Below are 25527 nucleotides of genomic sequence, written 5' to 3'. Positions count from 1 at the left end.
TGACAATCCAAACCTTAGACAAGTCTCTGTCTACATTAAGATCCCAGCAATGCATAGATAAACTGAATATATTACTGCATCAGCTAATGAGAATGGGCATGTTCATTTAAGTGCAACTGGTATAAGCATTCAGTCATCTCTCTATAATGATTTTATACACACCAGCCACTCACTGTAAACCCATACAAAAAACTTGAATGTATAACAACAAAGGATTATGGGCAGTATTTTACAAAATTACATAAAATGTGTTGATTCATCAACAGAACAAACAAGGTACAAAGTTCAGCACAAAACACAGCAACAAGAAGCTGACAACTTGGCTAAAAAATGTCAAGAGTACAACACAGGGCCAAGGCTACCTGTTATTTACTGTGTACTTACCAGAATTACATACTTCAGATGTGTAAGTTAAAAACTGATTACAAAATTATTCATACTTTTGTCCACTGTGCTAAACTAATTGGTTTTTAATATGGTAAATGTGCTATTGTGTAAACACTTCAAAGCAATCTTCATTACAATGCTGTAAAGAAAACTCCATACTCTGCATCCAAAACTCACCATGTCAATGCAGTTCACAGTATGTGTAATAAATACCGTCTTCCCTTTCAAATACTAAAGTCACTACTTTCTAGTTACTCAGCATGACCTTGAAGCAACTATTACAAATACCAACAAGGCAAACTTAACCACTTGAATAATGAAAACTAGTTAGTGGCAATTAAATCTGTAACATGAGGAAAAGTGGTCATCTCATTGAAATTATGTTCCGAGCTTCATTAAAAACTACATTTTTTATGCTACAAAGTATCTTACAAACCAATACTTGGTTTGGTTCAATTCCACTTCAAGAATTAGAGCAAGCTGTTGCAAGACCAACTTTCTGGATGACTGAATCACACTCTGTGATCAAAAACAAAGAAAATACTGAAGTAAAACAGTTGCTCTTATGTGAAACATTTTTCCCTCATCCTTTCCTATTTGACCAGAGTAAAAGTGCCTTTTTTCAGCCCATGACCTTGCCAAAACAATCCAATGCAATCCACACTAAAGAAAGGCTCTTAAATATATACTTCAAGGTTCTACTACTTTTACATAAACTAGACAGTCCCTCTAACACTTTGAACTGCAGTGCTCAAAATAATTTGTCTTCCAAAACATAGACTGTTCAGTGGTAAATCCTAAGCTGTGCAGACTGTAGTATTATGCAACATCAGCTGCCTTAGGAAAGTTAAATAATTACATTACTCTTCAAAGTTGTGGACAAAACCCACCAGAACACAACAGCCTAAAACACATTCTGTTTAAGCCAGTAAGCTGAAAGTACACAGACACTTCTGGCAGTATAATTACTTGTGTACGGTAGCCATGGCCTGTAATTTCACAACAGGATCCAAGTGTAGGTCTTCATACTCATGGTAAGTTCCTTGTGCTAGCTTCCACCAAGATGAACTTGCTGTTTTGTAAACTGAAGTGCTCTAGTTTAGAATCACGAGAGAAGGTTCCATTTAAAAAACAGGTTTTTTTTCCTTGTGTGTTTGTGCAGTTTAAATTAAAGAAGCCTATCCCTGCCTTTATAAGAAAAAAAAATGCTACATTGCACAGGGATCAGAATAGGTACCTGTAAACACTGTTATTCCACTGTATTTGTTACAGCAAAAGTAACTTAGGCTAAAAAGCCACTCCAATCAGTTCAGAACTTCTGTGCTGGTTTTCAATTGGTGGCCTCTGTCTACAGGCATTAAAAATAAAAAAATAAAAAAAAAAATGAAGCAGAGCTTAAAGCTGCACCACAGAGTTCTCTCAGTCCCAAACTCTGACAAACATCAAACAACATTTCCACATTTATGGACTGAAAAAAGAAATCACTCTTGATAAATCAAGATATAGTTCTATACATACAAAGACATCACTGATGTCATAAAAGTTCAAACTTCCAGTGAAAGACTAAGCAAACCTGATAGCTCCCATCAAGTTTACTACTACTGCATAATGCACCCACTGTTATTTTCCACAGTCATTCTGAATGAAGAGCAGTGTGCTGGTGAAGAGCGTGGGTGCTGATAAAACCGTTTGTCTCATTTGAAGATAGACTGCTGAAGTCAGCCACCGAAACAGCCATTTTGGCACTGGTGATATGATGCGTGTGGTTCTCAAAGTCCACACCGAGGTTATTTACAGAGACATCATTAATGAAAGACTCTTGGACACCAATTCCCATTTTCAATCTCTTCACAGGTCTTTCTGTCTCTTCGCTGCACATGTTCATTGGGTTTAGCTCTGAATGATAAAAGCCAGTCTCAAATAAATTAAAACAATCACTTTCACCATTGCTGGGCAAGTTAAGCAGTTCTTCCGTTCCAACAGGCACGTGATTAACCGGCGCTCGGGGTAAGCTGTCCAGAGAAGGAAAAGCATCGTCCAGGCAGTTCACATCTGAAGTGTGGCAGACTGTCGCTACGCTATTTGTCAATGCTGGACAAGAAATACGAAAGCAGTGTAAATGAAACAGTATTTTATGAAACTACAAGTTAGAAGATTGTCTGGGGGAGCCTCGATTTACCTGTCAGCTCATTGGCAGTGATGGAGTTCAGAATGCTTAGCTGTTGATCAGGAATGGTTTCTGTTCGACTATTAGATGTTAAGGCTGAGGAATGCACTGCTCCTCCAAGGGCTTCTGCTTCATCTACCAAACGATCCATGTAGTCCCTAGAACAATAACACATTCATAATGGGTTATTTAACATGAAGTCAAAAGCCTGGAGTGATGATGGATTTAATTTCAGTTACCGCAGCTACTGCGGCATCACACTGTAATGATGGGAGAGGAAAACAATTTCTGCATTTAAGGTTTGCAACAGCTAACGTATTCCAAGAACATTTTACTTACGTAACTCCTGGATGATGGTTATATCTCTTCTTCCCAAATCTTGTTTGCTGAGCAAAGTAATCATAACGTTCTGATTTTTTCCACATGTAATAGAAAGCCACGCACTCGGCAACAGTTCTGCTTCTTACCTGAAGGAAGCCAAGAAAAACTGACAGGATTAATGTACAGACATTTTGCCATTTCCCTAGTTCCCATATCCCCAAATACTGTTAACTTCACGCCTGGAACAAACCAATTAAGAGATCTTAAAGAGATCTGCAGTTTCAAATAACTCCTTAGCTGTTCTAACATATTACACTGTTGTGTGCTGGTTTTTTAATAGATTGAAACCATATTTAAATCTGAAGCATTTCAGTTTAGAACCTATATAACAATTTTTAAACTCTAAGACAGACTCTTAAGATGGAAAAAGCTCATCAGATCAATGATGTAAGAGAAGTGAAGGAGAGAAAAGACATTGGGTCTAATTCCTTTTAGGGAAGTCAGGAACTGATAAGGCTTTGACAACAGAAATGCACAACAGTAAATATTTAAACAGAAAAATAAAATTGTTGTCTTGTTGAGAAGGTATTAAGGACTCGTGAAACTCATTTTGATCTATGTTAACTGTTCATCTTATTCATAAAAATAGGCAAAGCCACGCGAAGTCGATTCTCAGAGAAACTGCTACTTCTACCCATAGTCTTATATAGAATCCTTGAATCATTTAGGCTGGAAATGACCTCTAACACCATCAAATCCAACTGTTAACCTAGCCCTACCAAGTCTACCACTAAACCATGTCTCTAAGCACCACATCTACATGTCTTTTAAATGCCTCCAGAAACGGTGAAAACTGCTTCCTCAGGCAGTCAGTTCTGATCCTTTATAACCTTGTCAGTGAATACATCTTCCCTAATATCCAACCTAAGCCTCCCTTGGTGCAACTTCAGATTACTTCCTCTTCTCCTCTCATTTGTTGTCTGGGAGAACAGACTGACCCTGACCTTATAACAACCCCCTTTGAAGTAGCTGTAGAGAGTGGTAAGATCTCTCCAGAACTTCTCCAGACTAAATGATCCCTGCTCCCTCAAGCACTCATCCTAAGACCACGTGCTCCAATGATACTTGGTGTAAAGCTAGCACAAAGAAGTCAAGCTGGTTCAAACATTCTGGCTCTTACTACACACTCCTGCATGATTGTTGCAGATGGTCAGCATCATATCATCTACCAATTCTTTCATTTAATTGTACACTAACCTTGTTTTTTTGGATGAGATGGAAGTCTTTACCATAAATCAGAAGTGCATGTTCAAAACTTCTGCATTCTTCCTCTGTCCATGCTGCCATCTCTTCTAGAGAATAACAAAAATAACATGAAAAATCTATTTGTTGCTCAAAAACCTTATAAGAGAGTAAAATAACTGTGTTGCTAATGCACAAATTCATAAATGCACTCTAGCACTACAGGTCAGTTATCTGCACTCTTTTATATATATATATATATATATATATATATATATATATATATACACACTGTACAGATATCCTCTCTGAAATCTAACATTTTTTTATAAAGACTCACAAAAGTTTGATTTCTAAAATTGTTCATCTTTGGTGGTAAAGGACATTAAAAAACTCTGATCTGTTATTTCTTAAGAAATTTGTCATAAGAAGAAAAGCCAAGACTTAAAAACATCACCAAGGTATCAGTGAGATTATTCTTCTTAAGTACTTCTTTTGCATAGGACACAAAGAGCAGTGATTGTTGGAAAAAAAGAGCAACAATCTGTTACAAAAACCTGCAGACTGTAAAACTAAATTTTAGTTTCAAAAGTAACAATTGTTAATTAACAAGTGTTAATATATGGCATGGTTCTCTAGAGCTTTTCCTAATATACAATCTAAGCAAGGTATTTGAAACTATTTGATTATGTCACTTTTGTCTCAAGTATTGTTACTTTCCTATCTTGATTATGGCTTTGGATCTAAATAAATAAAAGTATGAATAAAGGAGATATTTTCATAATCATAATTCAAAAATCTTCAGTTCAGCCATCATTTCAAGTCTCAATCAGGGAAAAAAAATCTCAACATCTCAAAACATTTATGGAAGAAAACACTGAAACAAACACCTTTCTGCTCCCAGATGAAGGTTGTAAGCATATAACAATGAGGTTGTTTTCTTTTTTTCTCACCCCATTAATTTTGCACTACTTTCTACAGAATTCTCAAGCTTCAAAGAGAAAAGAAGATCCCCAAGTAAAGTCTCACAGTTAAGAAAATATCTCAGGAGGTGCGGATTTTAACTCTCATTATGCCAACAGCAGTGAACTTCAGCAAGTAGCATAGACCACTACATAATGGTAACTCTAAAAGACAGCAACTGAGAGTGTTATCATGTTTTACTATTTTTAATGAGGATATTCTGTGTCCAAACTAATCTAGGTGGGGGTGAGGAATGAGTGTGAGCATTAGTCCTTACAGAACAGGGGTTCTGAGTCACAATGAGGTAGAGCTATTTTTCAGTCTCACGTTCTCATCTTGTACATGAGCTTACTGAAGCACTGCTCTGATATTCCTTATAGTTACATTCAGCTGCATCTTAAATACTTAAGATTTCACAGTATCTAACTTGTAGACACTCAAGTCCCCTCTACATTCAGTTCTGAGTAAGGAATATTTACTAGAATATCAACTTACAGTCCATTTCTGATCTATGTAACATGTATGTTATAAACTTAAGACCTTTATTTTCAAAAAACACACCCCGATTTTCTTACAAAGGAGCAAAAACGTTAAGTGCATGCAAGACAGAAGTTTGTTTTTTTAACTTAACTCAAACAAAGCTCTCCATATTCTACCAAAGATCTATAAAATCATATGGTGGAATCAATTCAGGGCTGTCACGGCACAATGTTGATGCAGTGAGAAAAACGGAATGTTTTCCTCCTAGCACAAATGACACTAGATCACTGTTGATCATGATCTCAAAAAGGTACTATGATGTGAGTGAGAACAGCCTCATGGGAGAAAAAAGGATGGGCAGGACGCTGTCATTAAGTCTGTACTATTCTTACAAAAGAAGCAGAAGAAAGAAGGAAATAAAAGGAGTAAAAGCTGATCTTGTAGACTTGCATAAAGTTGCAAACTTTTCTAGTAGAAATTTCCAGATGACCAGTCAGATTATACCTGCCTGTGCTAAATATATCACTGAAATAGAAACGATGGTCAATCTGTTTCTTACTCGGCCTTTTTCTACACCACTTTTAAAATTCTTTTTTTCAAATACACTTCTCTGAAAAATCAGGAACTATTTCTTACCCTGAGATGCCTTTCCATTTGAACAATATCTCTCAATTGCTTCTTTAACATTATGGCTGCTCTTGAGAAGTTCATACAGCGCCTACAAAATGAAAGAAGCCAAAGTTTGCAAACTTCAAATACAGATGCACAAAACTAGTTTTTCAGTGAGCACAAAAAGAGAACTTGTCCTTATAGATGATAAAAACATTAAAATAAAAGCCAAAACAGAAACCTTCCAAGAGTTGAAGCAAAACAGAATGTTAGAAGCAATTATTAGAAAATCTGAATTTGTCAAAAGCATGGCAATCAGAAACATCACTGCCAATGTAATTTGCATAATTAAGCATTTTTGAAATTTTTAAAATGACAAATAAGATCCTGATAAAATCTAACTAATATAAAACAAACAGAGAAACAAACCATCAACGAAACTGAACATTACTACCTTTGTAATACAAGCAGACAAGGAAAATGCATTAATTACAAAGCAATGTGTCACAAAAAGAACACAATACTAAACATACTTGTTCGTTGTCCCGTGTATGTAGTCCTTCAGGAATTCTGCCACTTAATTTTTCATTTCCTGTTCTTAAAGAGGTTTCAAAAAGGTATTCTTTAACTTTACTTTCTGAGATCACATCAGGTTTCCAAAGTAAATGGTCTTCATTTTCATACGCTGTCAAAATAGAAATCAATTAACACCAAGTACAACATTTTAAAGATGATAACATAAAAACCTATTCTGCAAAGACAGTGAATACAGAAATAATCAAATATCACATCACTTGTAAATTGCAGATTGCTTTTTGCCCACACGTCTCAGTGAGAGACAGACTCACAGAATGGTATGGTGAAGATATTCAGGTTCTGTGAAAACCAGATAGTGGATCAACCTCTTCAGTTCACAGAGGACTAGCTTATTGACTGATAGATCATCAACTCCAATTATGCAAGCATATACATCATCTTCATACAAATCAGCAAGCCTGCTCTGTTTTATTCAGCTGTGTAATGGACTCGCATGACAAGGTTTTAGAAGTGAGGAGCTACAGGGGTGGCCTCTATGAGCAGAGCCCTGCAGGTGCCCCATGGCAGATCAGAGCCAGCTCCAGCTGCTCCAAAGGGGACCCACCACTGGTCAGAGTCCTGACATGAATGATGTTGGGTATGCTCTGGGAGGGGCAGATTTAAGAAAGGGAAAACAATGTGCAGCACCTGAGAAAGAGAACAAACATGAGACAAACAGTCCCACAGACTACAAGATCAATGAAAGGAGGGAGAAGGGGTTGCTCCATGTGCAGAGCAGAAGCTCCTCTGCAGCCCATGGAGAGGCCCACGGTGGATCCTAAAAAGCTGCTGGATGGACCCCATATTGGAGGTATGGGCCAGTACTGGAGCAGTACTTGAAGAGCTGCAGACTGTGGGAAGACCAAGAGGGACCCCATGCAGGGCAGAGGGAGGCAGTGGCAGAGACAAAGTATTATATTCTAATCACAGCCCCATTATCCATCTCTTGTGCCAACTGCAGGCAGGAGACAGGACAGAGTGGATGTCAGGAAGGCATCTGCTTTTAGTTCTTGCTGTTCCAGGAATGCAAGGTAAAGAGGGACTAGAAAAGTGAGATAAAGAGGGACTAGAAAGCAAGATATATAAGGAGTTGTTGAGACAACTGGGGCTGTCTCACCTCGACAAAGTTGAAGGGAGATCTCACTTCCCTTCACGACTTCCTGAAAGAACAGTATAGTGAGGTAAGTCCTGGTCTCTTCTCAGGTTACAAGTGATAGGATGTGAAGAAATGGACTTGTGTTGCACTAGTGGAGGTTTAAACTGGATATTGGCAGAAGGATTTCTTCACAGAAAGACTGTTTACGCATTGCAACAGGCTGCCCAAGAAAGGGTGGAGCTACTATCCCTGGAGGCACTGGAGATCTGTGGATGTGGCACTTACAGACACTGTTTAGTGGGTCTATATAGTGATAGGCTGATGGTTAGATTTTATGATCTTAACAGAGTTTTCTAATCCAAATGATTCTATGACAACTGAGAGAGGTAATGGGCAAAACAGGGTCAGGATACTGTCCGAGAATGTAATGGTTGTGAAAAGTATTTATCGCATAAAGGTTCTGAAGATATCTGTTGTAATGCAGTAAAGAGGCAAGGGGTGATCGTACATATATTGCTCACCTTGCTGGTGTTGAGATGATATTATGTTGATTTTCTATGTGGGGAATTGTTTTTACTGGTGATGGTCAAGTCTGAGAAGATTATGATCAGCGTGCTAAAATATATTTTAATCATAGTTCTTAAACATGCTTTTCATAGAGATGAGAGGTGGAATGTACTGGAGCTATGTGGCAAGGTTTTGCAATCAGAGGGCTGGAAGGGTGCCCTCTGTGAGCAGGGCCTACAGCGGCCCCATGTCAGTTCAGAGCAAGCTCCAGCTGTGCCAGAAGGGATCCTCTGCTGTACAGAGCTGAGCCGTGAGTGACACAGAATATGCTCTGGGATAGCAGATTTAAGAAAGGGAAAAAAACTGTTGCACAACAGCAGCTAGTAGAGAGGACTGAGAAATGAAACAGTCCTGCTGTCCTCAAGGTCAGTGCAGGAGGTTCTCCAAACATGGAGCAGCAGCTCTTTACAGCCCAGGAGAGACTCATAGTACAGCAGGCTGTCCCCCTGCAAATTATGTATTTAACAGTAAAGGAGTGCATCATAATACTTTAATATTTTGAACGTTGTATGATAGGGGAAAAAAAGAAAAGAAGGAGGTAACAAACTGGTCATTTTCAACTAAAACTTGACAAAACTTTCAGCAGAATTTAGGTCTGAAGACTGCAATTTCTTCTTCTGATAACTACAACCAAATACTATAAACAACTTGTACATTGCATATTTTACAAGAAAACAAGATACAGAGTTCTCCTTCATAGTACATTTGAATCAGATATGCACTTCTTAAGTAGTGTACTTGACAGATAGTAGTTTAATGGCCATATAAAAGAGTTGGCCTGAAACTTTGCCAATCTGTGCACACATTTAAATTCTTGATTAAACTATAAATCTTCTACTCCAATCAACTGATGTGATTAACACTGCACTTAACTCTTCAAGCATTCTCTTAGCAATGCAAAATCAGAGTTATTCACACAAAAGCACAGTGGCTCTTACTACAGAATATGCGAAGAGGATTTTCAAACCTCTCATAAAGCTGCAGGAAACAATATAATGCAAAGGTGAGAAATAAAATTACCCCTGCTCAGAAACTGCTGTTATGGCATAAGCATACAAAAGCCTTTCAAAGAGGCATGTTAGAAGTGTAACATTCACAGAAGAACCAAACTGCTATTTATCAACTCTGCCAGCTGGGACTACAATGCAAAGATATAATCCCACTTATCGTAATATTACCACTTCTTCATGGAGTACAAATGAGGCTTTCACAGAGTGAATTTTACATAGAGGAGGATGAGTTTGCAATAACTGCCATATAATTCCAACACTCTAAAGCCTATTTATCACAGTACATGCAATGTTCCAGAGCACTTCCAGCCTATACAGACAGGTTCAACTCCTCAGAATGTTGCTGATGCTCAGATTCAACCACTTTTTTTTTTTAATTAGCCAAGGATAATCCAGCGGTTCCATGTCTAATATTCTCAACAGATATCCCTTGGGCTCTCTAATCTGAGAGGTACTTCATTGATGACCATGTACACAAGATTTGTACCAGTTCTCCCTAGCACCAGCTCATTCCAGGGAAAGATGTGAAATTAAGCCCCTTTCTGTCTTCCTCTGGTTATTCTCTGCTTCTTGGACAATAAAAAAATGAGATGTACAAATAGCAAAGGGACTACATATATATGTCTTGCCTTCATTCCTCTGTTTCATACAAGCGCTAAGCATCAGGACTGAGTCCTAAAATGCAGGAAATTGTCCTACATACCTAAGGCAACACAAGAGATGTTCACTTGCTACTGCTTCCAGCTCTATAGTAAATATTCTCCTCCTCTGTCACAAAGGATCATTCTTTCACAAGCACAGAAACAGTTCACTATGGTATAAAACTTTACATGCTTCATTAGAATAACAATTCCATGAAATCTTGGGAGCTTCAAAACAACTAACTGACAGAATACCGAAAACTTACAGAAAAAAAAAATAACCCTTTCATTTATCCACATATCTCCTAAACAGTTAATTTCAAAACTGTTCCATACACAAGTGAATTCCTTTCAATACCTTCTTTGTTTGTTTGTTTGTTTTTTAATTTCACAGTTGTATATGCTTTATTTTTCTAACAGGGAAGACTTTTAAACATACCAAATAAAACTCTTAGTTATTTTTTTCCTATTCTAGCACAACTGCAGTTTTTAACCTAAACTTACAGAAGAATAACATCATACTTGTTTAAAACATCACATCTCACAGATGATGAAATGCATCGCAACCTATGTCGTGTCCTCATTCTATAGCCCACATCATTTTGCTTGCCAAAAAAAAACAACACAAGAAAAACAACATTCAAAAGATCATAAATGTTAAGTTGCACACTCACGATTCAATTAGAACAATCTGAGAAAAGTATTTCATTCCTGACCTAGTGTTTGTTTCCTCCTCTGATTACTAGATACTTCAAAACAAACACCGTAATACACCTTCCTACATACTCCTGAGAAGTTTCCTCCTGGAGCTGTAAAATCACACATCTGCGAAATCATTATGTGGTTGCACGACTTCAGTTTTCCAGTATTCTTGAAGTCTGATTTTAACTAAGACATTAACTACACTCTAAATGTGAATTCAATTTCTTGACCAACTGCTGTACATAAGCATATGATAAAAACGTAACATAGTCAGAAAAACATACCTTTTTCATTATCACTGTGTCTGCCAAGGTATGGTGGAATTTCAGCCTGATACTGTGAACCAACCATTATTTCCTGAAGATGTAACAAAAGAAAAGGAGAAAAACATTAGCTTAACACTTTCCATATGGAAGCATAAAAAAAGTGCTGTTAACTTGGTATTCAGCAGACAATTCCAGAGTTAAGGTATTCCTTTAGACACGTACTGAAAATCTTCATGTATTTTTCTTAACAAGTAAGTTTTTATTATAACTTCTTGTTTGCTTGAAGAAATAGTTATTACCTTTCTCAAATCTTCAGATGAGTTACCATTGTCTGCTTCTACATCTTCACCATCTGATTCTTTATCTCCATCACAAGTGGTATTTGCTTCATACAGAAAAAAAAAAAAAAAAAAAGTTCTCTTTTAGCTAGGCAAGTCTTCATTACCTACCAAAGCCTATAATCAGAAGTTTTAATTGAACTGCAAATTCAAAATGTTCTTTTAAACAAAACAGTCACAACACATAGTGAAGACGGAGCAGCAATACACAAAACAGAATAAGCACAAAAACCCTGTCTCTTTGATTACTGTTTTCTACTTTTTTTTTCCCTTGGGAAGAACAGCAACAGAGCATTCTATGCAACTTAAATACAGTACTTGGATGAACAAATCATATTTTAGAATCTGGAAAAGAGCCTGGTACTGGGTTCTGAAGTAATTCTATGTTTATAGATATGTATTCCCTGGTAGAAACTGTTGTAAGACAAAAGCTACTTTTGTCTTCTCAAAGTGCAACATTCTGTAAAGCAGGGCTGTAATTCTAACTTCCTCATACATAACTAGAATCATCGATATCAGAGACTATATCTAACAATGTACATACTTAGGCTCTTCTGTGGTCATTATTACAATCACCAGTCTACCTCCTTTTGCTGTTAGAAATAGTGGACAAGAAGCTGCATGGATTTATAAAATAACAATATGCCTCTATAATCACAAGCAATTATCTTCTTTCATCTGATCAAAATGTAATAAAATAACCCATATTAAGTGTTAGAAATGCTTAATTAATTTTATCTTACTATCAGAGAAATGGACAGAGAACAGAAGAAAAGATGAAACTTTCTGTTGTACAGAATACTAGTATTTCCCATCCTGAATTAGTGGGCATTTGACTTTAAAATGTCCAGTAAAAAAATGATATAGAGAAAGAGTAACATCCTCTTATTGGTTGGTGAAAACAAAGATTTGTTTCTTAAACCTGAGCAAGATGAGGGGCTAATCATTATTCTCCACAAAGCTGCCACACGTCCAGTGTCGTATCCATTAACAGTTCACAAGTAATTTTACTGCCTACATTCAAGTGCCAGCAAATTTGGCTTTTGTTTAATTTTAAAGGAGTATTACAATTTTCAAGGTTTTAGTATGTCTCTTTCAACATGAGTACCTTAAACTACAGCATCAGCAACTCGTTAAGAACCACAACTGTTAAGTGACTGAGTGAGCATATCATCTTTATCATCCTTCTCTAGAAAGATGAATTCCCCCAAAAATAGCTTAAGACAGCTAAATTAAAATCATAATAAAGTTCTTCACATTACTCTATCTCTAGTACACCATCAAACAAAATGCAGTAAGCAGTGAGGAATACTTCAGCCACGCTGGATAACTCAATCACTGGTTCTCAATTTTTTTCCACCACTGCGTTATGCAATTTTGGTGGTCAATGGTTCAAAGCCCCCATCCCATATAAAACCACTTTCACTCACTCTACAAAGTCCTACAGAAATGTGCTGTTATGAGTGAAAGGAAATAATAACAAAGAAATCACAGCCTTACTCATATCCTCAGGCTGAATGGAAGACTCAGTTTAAAATCAGCAGCTAAATTTTAGTAGATAAAGGCTGACTTAAAAGAACTGGTAATACATTGAAGTTATTCATTAAAATAGTGAAAAATCACAGTGGTCTTCAACATCACGTTAGCAAGTAATCACAAAAAAGTGATGGTATTTTTAGATATTAGTTAGTCTTTTTTGCTCTGAGCAAAAAAAGAGCATCAAGTACAGTATCAAGTACAGATCTTTCAGGTAATCAGTAATAACAATCAGAGATAGTATTGATGTTCAACATCCTACAAATCACTGTTTTTCAACACCCAGTGAGGTCAATGATACTCTGCAATTTTTATACTTTGGAAGCTGCACGCAATGCCTGGACTTTTTTGAGTATTATCATAAAATTAGTTTTCCTACATCGCAACGGCCGAGGAAAGAAGTCTGTAGTCTCATGTGAAGTAACTGATGGTGTCAAGTCATCAGCAGAGGACTGCGTTTCTTCGTCATCACCAGACAAGAGGTCTTTAGCTATTTCTTCCTGTATCATTAAAATAAAAATAAAAACAATCTTAAAAAACCCTCAAAATGTGTATAGTAAGTATGTATTGTCTGATGAGTATCTAGATGTTCCTCCAAGTACTACCAATGGAAAACACCAAAACTCTCTCAGAACTTAAGAATTTTGACACTTCTTACATCACAATTAAACTTACAGAGGCTGTTACCTCCTGAACTCTGAAAAATTAAAATAGAGCTGACAGGTGCTTCTGCATGCTTTACAGAAAATAGACAATCTGTTATCTTCCCAAAAGACAACAAAAAATTGAAGCATCCATTGGTAGAAAAAGAGAAAAAGAAGAACAGAAAGGAAAAGCTCACTTTCTCCACTAGCAGAGATGTCTGAACTCCTCTGAATAGAAGTTAGGAAGAGAAACAACTGCATCTGACAACAAGTCGATTGCATTTCTGTAGCATCAACACAACTGCAAATCCTGAGAGAACCAAACGTGCAGAGACATCATTGTCCCCTACTTTCTGTGGAGATTACCACTACATGCTACTTAGAAGAAGTGAGTATACACACACACACACACATTCTACCTACAGATTTTATAATCCAAACTAATTGCAAATTATTACAAAACGTAAGATTAACATCTCAGAAATCAGCGTTAGTTATAAAGAGAATTTTCAAGTTTTTACATCAGCAATGGAAAACACAGTCATTGCAGATAAATACAATCTTTCTCTCCTCCCCATCAAAAAGTCTGTCCAAACGATACGCATCTGAAAGAGATATTCCAAAGCATCCAGAAGCATATTATCGAGTTAACCACATAAATTCTGATACATGATACATACGCTGGAATCCAGAATTACTATTTCTGCATGTGGCAAACGTTAAAATAAAATGTATGAGGTCTGCTCCAAAACTAATGCCTCCTATTTCATTATGCCGGCTCATGATGTCAGAGGTGGATTAGCAGCAATATGGCAGCAGAGGTCAAACCTTACCGCTTACATTTTGTTGCCATACAAAAGACAGCAGCAGAGGGGGGCAGCCTGCCAGAGCGGTATCTGACATGGAAGTGCATCTGAAGCAAAGGTGTGTCACTGAATTCCTCCATGCAGAAAAAATGGCACCCACTGACATTCATCAAGACTTGCCCAACATTTATGATGACCGCAGAGTGGATGTGAGCACTGCGGTGGGTGGTGTGTTTCAGCCGTGGTGGCAGCAGTGTGAAAAATAAGCTGTGTTCCAGATGGCTGTGCAGATTTTTATGTGTGGCATGCAGGAGCTTGTTTATCGCTGGAGAAAACGCACAGCTAAAGGTTGTGACTGTGTTGAAAAAGAATGCTTTGTAGCTGAGAATTTGCTCTATCACATAGTGTTATCATGCTCTTTGTATCTGTTCTCATTTCTATGGAAATAAACAGGAGGCATTACTTTCAGAGCAACTTACACCTCTTTGCATAAAAAATCCCACTTCTGTATTTCCCTACAAAACAACCCCTTCTCTTCCCCACAAAAAAATCCACACACAACCTTTAGATGTGTTTTAAAATAATAGTTAACTTATTTTTAATTCGAATACACTGCCTCTGAGGTTCCTATGCATTTCTAAGTGCAGTAAGTACAAAGAATCAGATTTTCAGTGTCTTCAAAAATTAGCGAATTGAGAATAATATAGTAATTATTAACTGTATATTGAAATTGACAAAGATACTTATTTCATAACATCAAGAAAGAATGAAATGTAATTGGAGGCCACCAGGACCTATACTGTAACACTGGGAAAGGTGGTTCTGACTTACTTTATCTAGAGTCATATCCGGAAGTTCATCCGCAAGTTCACTCGGAGAGCTATCCACACTGGAACCTGCCATAACTGGAATTGTAGGTTCATAGCCATAGAATGCCAGCAAATCTTCCAACGGCATGTTTCCTTCCTAATACAAGAGGATTTACAAACATTTCAACACGTTACCAAATACTTCTGAACAGTTCAGACCTGAAAGGAAAAGATGTATTTTGATAGAAAATATTTTAAACAAACCAAACAAATAGGCAAATAAAAGTTTTCCTGAAAGCAGGAAACTTGACTCAAGATTCAAAATAATTTCATGCACAGTACTGAAATAATTCATCACTGCCTCTCTCTTGGGACTTCACTATTTGCCATCAAGCCAATCCAGAAAATTGTTTACTAGATGAAAGTAAATAGTATCTGATTACTAAACACTCCTGACCTGATTCATACTGCACAGCAAGATTTACCCATGTTTCTTCAAGAAGATATGCTAGAAACATAACTCCTGTACAAGAGACAATTGCTGTAAAACTCGAACACTTCAGTACTACAAACTATTTACAGCTGCACACATGCACTCAAAAACCCACAAAACTAAACCAAAATAACTTCTTATTCTCCATTTCCATTCCCCATATAACATATTTTATAGTGACCGTTGCTGAGAAGGTAATTGGAGTAGTGCAGATAACAATTCAGAAGGTAAAAATAAAAGTCAAGAGAAAGACTGGATTTATATATTTTTTTCCCAACCTTTTTTAATCAAGTGATTTTACTACATATCAAGTGTGCATCCTAAAACAGTTTATAGAATAATGAACTGTAGAGAGCTGCCATATTCAAGCCACCAAAGAATTAGATATTCTGATATTCATATACCTTTAAAAGTTTTATTACCTTAAAAAAATTCTTGTTGAACTCATATACTGATTAAATTACTTGTTTTCTTTAGTCAGTTAAGGTTTTAGTCCTGCAAAGACTTTTCACAATGGATACACGTAAACACATGTCCAAGTCTTTCAGGATCCGGACCTAAAGTAATAAAGTGTTTAAGATGAGTGGTTCTTGATTCCTTTTCCTTCTATCATAGAAGCAATAAGATCATTTTGTGGAGTAACAACTCCAGTTTAACCATTAGACTTGGCAAGCTGCTTAGTTATCTTAATTGCAAGTTAATAATCAGTAAGAATATAATTGCAAAGGTAGCACAACAAAAACTGAGGAATATAAAGACTGTCCATATTTAGAAAAAAAAATGTGGGCTACAGAAATATAGCTTTGTATTTGAATCTAGAAAATACGCTATTTCAGAACTCTTTATCAAAATCTACAGTTGAATGATTTAAGTGGGTCACTGAACAGTAATGCAAGTAGCATCAGTTTGTGGGTGTTCAGCATTCAGGAGACATTTTAAATGGGTGATCCACTGATGTAGATGAACAAGAGGTGTAAAGAGGAAAAATACATAATTAAACAGCAGAAAATACAACAAGAAAAGCAAACGTACATGTTGGTCATTCTGTACGACCCCTAAATCCCAAACTGATGAACCTCAGATAGAAATATACATAGCAAGTGAACGCAATCAACCGTGCCTGAAAGATGAATGTTTTCCAGATTAAAAAAAAACCCACAGCACCTAACCAACAGAATGAAATAAAGCTAGCTGTCATTTATTACTTCTCAAAATGCATCCAACTTCTAAAATACAAGTAATACAAAGTGGTATTAAATAATATGACTCACCAGTTTCATTAATTTCCCTCAACAGTTTAAGCAATCTTAAATGAAAAAGAAGAACTTGAACTTAGCATAAAACCTTTGAAAAGCTCGTTCAGCCTTTTTATGAGGATATGCTGCTATATCCTATGATTTTCTTTTTTTCTTTAAACAAGCTGCAAATACATTACACAATACGAACTGAAGAACAGACTGATTGTTCTTTTCAGAGGAAAAAAAAGGCACAACACACACAGACATTTGAAAAAGTTACTCTTACCTTTTCTAAATCTTCTATTTCTGAACGAAAATTTTTACTTTCTTCCATCATTTCCTCCTCTTCAAGAGTTCGCTCATCATCATAATCATGTACCAGCATTTCAGCAGAAGGGTCAAAGTCATGATCTTCAGATGATAAAGAGCCAACTATCAAAGAAGTTTAATATGAGACACGTCATCTTCAACATACAAAGTTATATCACAGAAAATGCTAAGGTTGCATGAATTCTTTTACATGTAAGGTCAGAATTCTGAGTAGAGTAACTAGAGCAAACTCCCACCTGCCTTACAAAGTCAGCTGTTTTAGCTGGCATTCCCTCCTATTTACAATGAACCGGTACCATTTTCCCCCCATCAATATCCAAATACTGCAACAAAGTTTCAGAAAATATACAAGACTGTATAAAGCATCCTTGAAGATATCCTTTAAAGATTTCAGCCTCTGCAAGCATGTCAGTCATACATTACAAATTAGAGAGACTGATACGTAATCCCTCGTTCTGTTTATCATGATTTGTATGGTAACTAGCCTAGTTTTTCACAGGGAAAATAAAATTGTTAGAATATTGCTCTTTCACTTCTAGTTTCCTCCTCTATTTCTCATATAGTAGTGATCTGCTGCAATCTTTAGCTTATGAGCATTGGAAAAAAAATATTAAGAATTATTCCCACAGTAAAACTTTTTCAGTGTATCAAGAAAATATCTATGCATCTTCAGTCTTCTCATTCAAAAACCTGAAGCAGTATTTTTCAGTGCATCACTTCTAGCCTTCAAAGAGACACTTGAATACACTATCACTTCTGAGTCTTAAAGCATCTAATTAATTTTTTAGTAATTATGCTAAGCATATTCTTTACATGCAGTTAATTAATATAAACCCTGTCCATTTAGCCTGCTCAAGACAATACTGTGCAAGTTCATAATACCATGCCATAAGGAAACATTCAGGCCCCAGATGCTTTTCATTCACATGCAATTCGCATTATGGCCTTGTGGATCACTCAGCATAGCTGATAAGACTAATAAAATCACAATAAACACATTACATGTTGGATATTTCTCCTGTTGGCTCTTACATCCTAAACTTGCAGCTTTTCAAGAACTGACAGCTATCTTTACCTAGTATATAAATATATTTACCCTTGCACACATACTCATGATTGTTGTTTCTAATTGCTGTTCTAACTCATTTTAAGTTTGAATAACTGAGACGGAAGGTTGACACAGCTCTCAGACTTCAGATAAAAAAAACTTCCACTCAGCAGCTCTAACACTCAATAGCCAATTTAAAAACATACTCAAGTAACATGAAGTCATTAAATTAAGCTAGAGTAGTTAAACAGAAGAAAAAAGAACTAATGTGGAAAGCCGATAGATGGAAGCATATGTTCATTTGCGTAAAGTGTCCCAAAGAACCTAAATGGTGGTTCCAGCTTCAATAATTGTGTGTAATTATACTTTTAAACATTTTTTGATATTATGAAGACAAAAATTCACATAAACTCGCAGTTATCATCGAGACGCACTCGTTCTCTCTCAGACTCTCCTAACTGTGTAGCTTTCCAATGCTGACTGAAAAGTACATAAAACTTTGTTTTCATTTTGGGCCCCAAGCAGCCAATTACTAACTGCGACTGGAGTTAAGGGAAGAACTCCACAGCGCGCATCCCACTCCTTAAAACCAGGCAGGCGATTAGTTACGTGAACGTGAAGCGCTAGAAAGGCTACGAGGCAAGAGGGGATGGTTGCGGGAAGGAGCAGGAGGGCAGCGCGGCGTGCGGCGGCGGGCGGGGTGCCGGGCCGGGGCTGGCAAGGACGAACCTGGACTCGAACTCCCAAAGGAAGCCTGCGAGGAGAGCAGAGGGGTGAGCGGGTGCGAGTGGAGCCGCATCCCATACAGCAGCTCGAGTTCTCCATTCCACGCCCCACCACCGCTCCTCTCCGCCCCGAGCTCCCCTCCTCCTGCCGGTCTCCCCGCGCAGGCCGCCGGCCTCTGCCTCCCACCCGCCGGCCCCCGCATCCCACCACCCGCTGCCCTCCCTCCATCGCTCGCCCGCGCCCAATCTGCCGCTCGTCGTCCCTTCGCCCCCGAAGAGAGCCCCACAGCACCGCGCCCGGCTCGGCGCTCCCGCTGCCCGCGTCCCCAGCCCGGACGGGACATGACAGCGGCCGGCAGCGGGACCGGCCGCCGCCTCACCCCCGCTCGCAGCCCGGGGCTCGCTCCTCCTCCTCCCTCCCGCAGGGCATTTCTACACCACCCGCGCTGCGGCGGCGGCGGCGATGACCCGTCCCACGCCCCCCCCTCTCCCCGGGGCCGCACCGCGGCGGCCGCGCATCTCTCGGCGCCGGGCCCCGTCAGCCCTCCCGCGGGCTGCGAACCCGGCACGGCACGGCACGGCGCAGCACCGCCCGCCGCGCGGCCTACTCGCGCAGTCTCCCGATGCTCCGGCGCCAGCAGCCCCGAAGGCCGCCCCCAGCCCCGCTGGGTCCCCACCCCGCCGCCGGGCCGGCCCGGAGCCTCCTCACAGGGACGGCCGAGCGGGCGTGGGGGGCCAGACAGGCGTGGGGCTCCGCGGGGAGCCGGTCGAACCCCGCCGCCCCGGCCCCGCTTTCCCCGCTCACCTCCGCCATATTGGGACGATCGGGCTGAGCAACGGCGCTGCGCCGAGTGCCCGGATGGGGCCGCTAAGCCAATGGCGGCTGCCGAGCCCCAGCCGGAGCCGGCCGGAGGGAGCGGAGAGTCCGGCGGGACCGGGATGGGGCGGAGGAGGCGGTGCCGAGGCCGCAGCAGCCCCGGGACCCCACCTCCCGGCGGTGCAGCGGCACTCCCGCCCCGACCGCCGAGAGCGCTCCGCCCGCCGCGCCCCGGCCCTGCCCCGCCGGAAGGGGGCGCTGGGCGCCCGTCGCAGCCCGGGCCGGGAGAGGCACGGCTGCGCGGGGCTGCTGCCGCCAGTCTGCAGGCGGCCGCGGGGCTGGGGGGACCTCGGTGCCGGCCCGGCTTCTTTTCCCGTTCGGTACACGCCTGTGTTACCTGCAGCTGTGTCCGACTACGGCCCAACGGCGGACAATACTTGCATCTCCTGTTCAAACGGTCTGGAATTAGGAAGCAGGGTTTGGAAGCCTTTATGCCGTGCTCTCGTTGATTGCGTAGCTTGGCTTAAAAAGTGAGATTTACCATGCAGCGCGTTTTCCCTATTTAAAAGCGGATGCATTATATGTACACAAACAAATACCTACTCCATTCTCAGTGGTATATTTTGTCTTGGTACACAAGAAGTGGGAGTCTGACCATCCTCAGCTTTATTGTTGATCCCCAGCTGCAAAGACGAATTACACGTCTCTGCTATCGGCCTGCCACACTGATGCTGAACAGCGATCCCACCGTAGGGGTAGCATCCAGCAGCAGTCCCCGGCTGCAGGAGAGCTGCAGGTCTTGATCCTGTAAAAAAACAACATATATTCAACTCTTAGATAATAAGTGCTTTAGAGCTGTTTAATTCTCAGTGCCCAGATCATGTTTTGCCAGTTTCCCAATTATCATCTTCATCTCAAACTGAGTCCCATATTGGGAGCTGAAGAGGACTGTATAGTTTCACACTGATGAGCTGCTGAGCTCTACCGCACAGATCTCTTAGTGCCTCTCCTCAAAGGAACAGGAGAAAGAAGATGAAAAAACGGCTCAGTAGTTGAGATAAGGACACAGGGATCACTCACCAATTGCCATTACAGGCAGAACATACTTAGCACAGGGAGAGGAATATGCTCTATTGCTTATTACTGACAGAATAGAGCAATGAGAGCTGGGTTTCCAGACAGTGCAGAGATCCCAAACTTAGGTACATAAGCAGTGGAATTCTGTGTGCTTTTATTTATTCTGTTGGCATCTGTTGCTCCTAGAAATGTGTAAGTTAACTTGGGTCACACGCTACACTGCCAAGTCTGCTCCAATTCCATTGTATAACAATTCAGTTACCTCCAAAGTACAAAACAGCCCAAGGTGTAAGCACATCTGCTCTTGATGTACCAGTGGGTATGATGTTTGCCACATAAAAACTGCAACAGAAAGACATTCTCTTAGGAAATTGTCATGGTTTAGTGATTTTTTGTTATCAGTATTCCACATCATGACATCATATGGTGCAGTGAGAGTTAAAGAGTTAATGCTGCAGTTCTGTGGATCATCAATAGTTCTCGGTATACTTGTCTCAGAAGAGAAGAACTACATAGCCCAGAGGACTTTATGTTACTTCACGTTTTTCTGTTTTCCGTTCAGAGGGAAAGATAAAACTGTTGGCAAGTCACAATCTCCTTCTCTTTCCCTTTCTGATCATCCCAGCAGTGCGTGCTCCCTAGCCGTCTTGCCTTCAGCATTAGAATAAGACCTTTGGTTTTCAGACACTTACTCATTTTATTTGATTTATTAGCATCTGTTTCAATTATATTGTATTAGACTTGTGTTATTTTGCATTCCAATATCTTATTTAGTAAATTAGCTTTCCTCCTCAGATTGTTGCCTAACTAATTTGCTAAGAAGACACTGCTGCTTAATGTAGAAAACTATTTGTCATGGTTTTATGATTTTTTATATTGGTATTCCACATCATAACATCATTAAGAGTTAATGCGCACTAAGAATTAAAGAGTTAATGCTCTTAAGTGCATTAAGTGTTAAAGAGTTAATGCTCCAGCTCCACGGATCATTGATAGTTCTGGGTATACCTGTCTCAGAAGAGAAGGACTACATTCCCCAGAGGACTTTGCGATGCTTTGCATTTTTACATCTTCACGCTCAGAGGGAAAGATAAAAACTGTCTGTGGTCACAGGACACTCTCTTTCCTTTGGGATGGACTCAGCAGTGGGTGCTCACTGCCGTCCGCCTTCAGCGTTAGCGTAAGGCCTTCGGTTTATCGGACACTCTCTCTTGCTCATTTTATTTGATTTATTAGCTTCAATTCCAATTATATTGTATTATATTTTGTCATTTTGCTTTCCAATATCTTATTTAGTAAATTAGCTTTCCTCCTCAGATCATTGCCGCTGTTTTGTTTTTAGGCCCATTTCCCTTTTCCCTCTCCCTCTCCCCCTTTCCCTTTCCCAGGGCGTGGGTCCATGTGTCCCCCGCATCAATTGTCGCAGAACTGGGCTGAACCTGCCCGTAAACCATTGACAGTATTAAACATAATTTTATAAAGAGCTTGGTTTAATATTACCCAGTGCTTTTGAAACAGTAAAAGAGATGGATGTTTTCACTGAACAAAAAGAAAAAGTCACTGGTGAGGCTATTTTTGATTGCAAAATGAGTGAAAAAAAATTGAATGAAGACATTTAAAATCTCGATGCTTACTAGCATTTTTACCTTGCAATTAGTATAACAAAAGATGTCCTCTGGGTTCTTATACTGACTTTTTAAACATTTTGATTCTTCCAAGTGGAATCAGTCATTATCTTTATGAAGATAAAATTATAAATTAATTATTATAGTACAGATTTTTTACTTATGTATCATTCAAAATAAGTACCTCACTATTGCTTCAAAATATAAATTCAGTTATCTACAGCTTGTTGAAGTCTTTGCACTGACTGAATGCTGTTCCCACTGAAGTCAGTGGTAGCTTTTATATTAAAGCTTTTTCTTGAGAAAAGAACGAGTCAGCAGATTTTTGGACACTTCTAGCACTTGCTGGCTGTACCAAAGTACACCAGACACTGAGACGCTTAGAACACTTGAAAAATCGAACAATTGCAGCCTATGCTGTGATGCAAATAATAATGTTTATTTAATATATTTAAATCCCAATATCTTCTGTGTCTAAGCGGACTCACTGAAATCCTGAAACAATCAGAAAAGCTCTCTTACCTTCCTTTCCTTGAAGGAATGAGAGATATAAATAGATAAGCGCAAATTCTTTATAACAGAAGTTCATCCTGTTGCTGCAAACAATAATGACTGCATTGAATGTTACTGTGTAATTTTGTATAACACTTATGTTCTTTGATTTTGTTCCTTGAAATGTTTAACATTGTGAACATGCACCTAGAAGACATTGTGATCTTGGAAACGGAGACTGTTGACTGAACTGTGTTTATCGACAAATTCTTGCTGAGCTTTGAATCTGACTGTACTCCCCTGCTGAGAAAAATATTCACTGGGTTTTGCTATTGATATTAAGAAGACATTTTCTGTCAAGTTTTTAAATCTTGGGCTCACTGCATCTGAGACTTTCTGGATAAAATCTGTATTAGTAAAATTTTAAACCAGTTACATGCACGTTTTATTTTATCCTTCTGCCTAATTATTTGGTTGAGACTGTGAACTTGGCACACTGGGTTTTTAGGACCAAGTTAATCATTTTGTACAACTTGGAGTAACCATAAAATGTGTAATAGTAAATAACAAAATATATTTTCATGTTTTGATTTTAGTATTTGTCATATGAAGTTTTTGAATACAGTTGGGTATGTATCTTGTATTCTACTCTCAGAACAAACTAACGTCAAAGACATTTCAAGTGCCTGCCAACATACACTTGAAACTTTTTGTCTCATACTTCATGCCAGCAATAAAAATAATGAGCAAATGAGTTAGTTTTAAATTTATGACATTTGTTTTTCATATTAAAATGATCTCTAAGACCTCTACAGCTTTATTTAAGTATGAATGGCTGTTACTTGGTAGGAATTCAAAACTTTCTGTTTTCATTTCTGAGCATTTCTAGTAGATTTCTGATTCATTATGTTTACTGAACGCTTTTACACACTGATAAAGACAATACCTAACCATGGTGTTAACCTACACTTCCTATCTCTTCGCTTATCTCTGAGTATTTAATTTGATCTGCGCCAGTCTGAACCTTAAAATACATACAGTATAGAGAATATTAATTTTGAATGAAAATGTTAAACACATTTTTTCCCTCATCATATTACCTGAGGTACCTCACACATTCAAAACCAGCAATTCTTAGCTTTGTTCTTAAAACTCAGCCACTGTCTAAAGTCCACATTAGTTAAGTTACCCTTTGCTTGTATCAGGGTTTAGTTTTATAAACATGGGTAAGTATCTGTGTCAAAAATCTAGGCCTACTATTACAAGTTTGAGGTTAGGTATTAGGAGAAATTTCTTCTCAGAAAAACTAGCACAGGCTGCCCAAGGAGGTGGTGGAATCACTGTCCCTGGAGGTGTTCAAGAAACACATAGATGGGGCACTGAGGGACATGATCAGTAGGCATGGGTTGACAATTTAAACTGATGACCTTAGAGGTCTTTTCCAGTCTTAATTATTCTGTGATTCTATCCGTTTACTCAACAATAACAAAAAGTAAGTGTTCATATGGAGATACTCTCTTTTATTGTCTCCCCATCACTCTGTCCATTTACATCTAGGTCTCACACCAAGAATGGTTTCCACAACAGAAGTGTTCTGTTCAGCTTACCTAATTTCAAACGCTGTTTTCATTAAATTTAAATCACTTCAATGCTTTAACTTCTAATATGCCAGATATTCAATGTCTGTTGCTTGAGGTGAGATGTTTGTTAGCATGGTGCATTATGACTGTGTGCGGACAGCACCAGATTTACCTCCCACTGTGTCCACGTCTTTGCAGATTATCTGTTTTATCTTACTAAATTCAAATAACAATGAGCAATTTCAATTTTTATATCTCAACTAACCATGTAGGTATCGCAGTCAGAAAAGACAGTACTGTGATGATGGACCTGGAATACTGATTTATACTTTTACACGAAAATAAAACAGCAAAGTTGTATAATAAGCCAAACTATGAATTCCCTTTATTTGCATTATTTCATTTTACATGATGTGTTTTCTGTAAGTGATCATCAGTTTAGGCAGCGGCTTTTTAATATTTGTCATGGCCTGATACAGTATTTGAAATGCCAATTGGAAGCAGTGGGATGGAGTGGAGAGTTGTTGGCAAGAAAGGCAAACTAGAAGGTGCAGCCCATGCATTACGTACGAGAGTCTTCTGGTCAAGCTGGTTTCAGTGATCTGGAAAATGAAGTGGGTACTAGAGAGCCTCAAGCCTGCAATTCAGCGTCATCTGTCTGGTAAGGTCTGTAAAATGGATTTCTTCCTAAATCTGTGGTCTTTGTTATCACCCACTGTCACGGTGTTGTCCGTGACAGTGACCCAAGGGAAACCGAGAAGGAAGAGGGGAAAGGAAAAAAAAGAAACGGCGTCAGTGGCCGCGCGGCCGCCCGAGCAGAGCCGCGCTCCGGGAGGGGGAGGGGGAAACAGCGGGAAGAGATGGGTCTACAAGAAAACAACGGCACGATCTGAGAAGGAACGGTAACTTTACTAAATCTAATAAAATTGAACAATTGAGAGA

General features: G+C 39.1%; 1 protein-coding gene across 4 annotated transcripts; it reads right to left on the bottom strand.

The window, feature by feature from the left end:
- Positions 1–1536: 1536 nt before the first annotated feature.
- On the bottom strand, positions 1537–19972 carry MIER3 (MIER family member 3). Of its 4 annotated transcripts, none has more exons than XM_065739875.1 (13): positions 19800–19876; positions 18999–19023; positions 17178–17323; positions 15183–15317; positions 13281–13401; positions 11327–11412; positions 11046–11118; positions 6703–6854; positions 6197–6278; positions 4133–4227; positions 2894–3021; positions 2567–2712; positions 1537–2478 (listed from the first exon to the last, which is right to left on the bottom strand). In XM_065739875.1, exons 1-13 carry the CDS (start codon positions 19806–19808, stop codon positions 2021–2023), a joined length of 1656 nt encoding a protein of 551 aa, XP_065595947.1. In that variant the 5' UTR covers positions 19809–19876; the 3' UTR covers positions 1537–2020. The 4 variants fall into 4 exon arrangements, with proteins under 4 accessions (XP_065595947.1, XP_065595948.1, XP_065595950.1 ...); XM_065739876.1 differs by having other exon boundaries at positions 4133–4224; XM_065739878.1 differs by lacking the exon at positions 18999–19023 and having other exon boundaries at positions 19800–19972.
- Positions 19973–25527: the final 5555 nt, after the last annotated feature.

This window comes from Cyrtonyx montezumae, unplaced genomic scaffold, assembly GCF_038088225.1.
Source record: "Cyrtonyx montezumae isolate F1298 unplaced genomic scaffold, pur_monq_1.0 scaffold_25, whole genome shotgun sequence".
NCBI lineage: Eukaryota > Metazoa > Chordata > Aves > Galliformes > Odontophoridae > Cyrtonyx > Cyrtonyx montezumae.
Note: the sequence above shows the minus strand (reverse complement) of the source record. Positions and strands in the feature narration are given on the sequence as shown.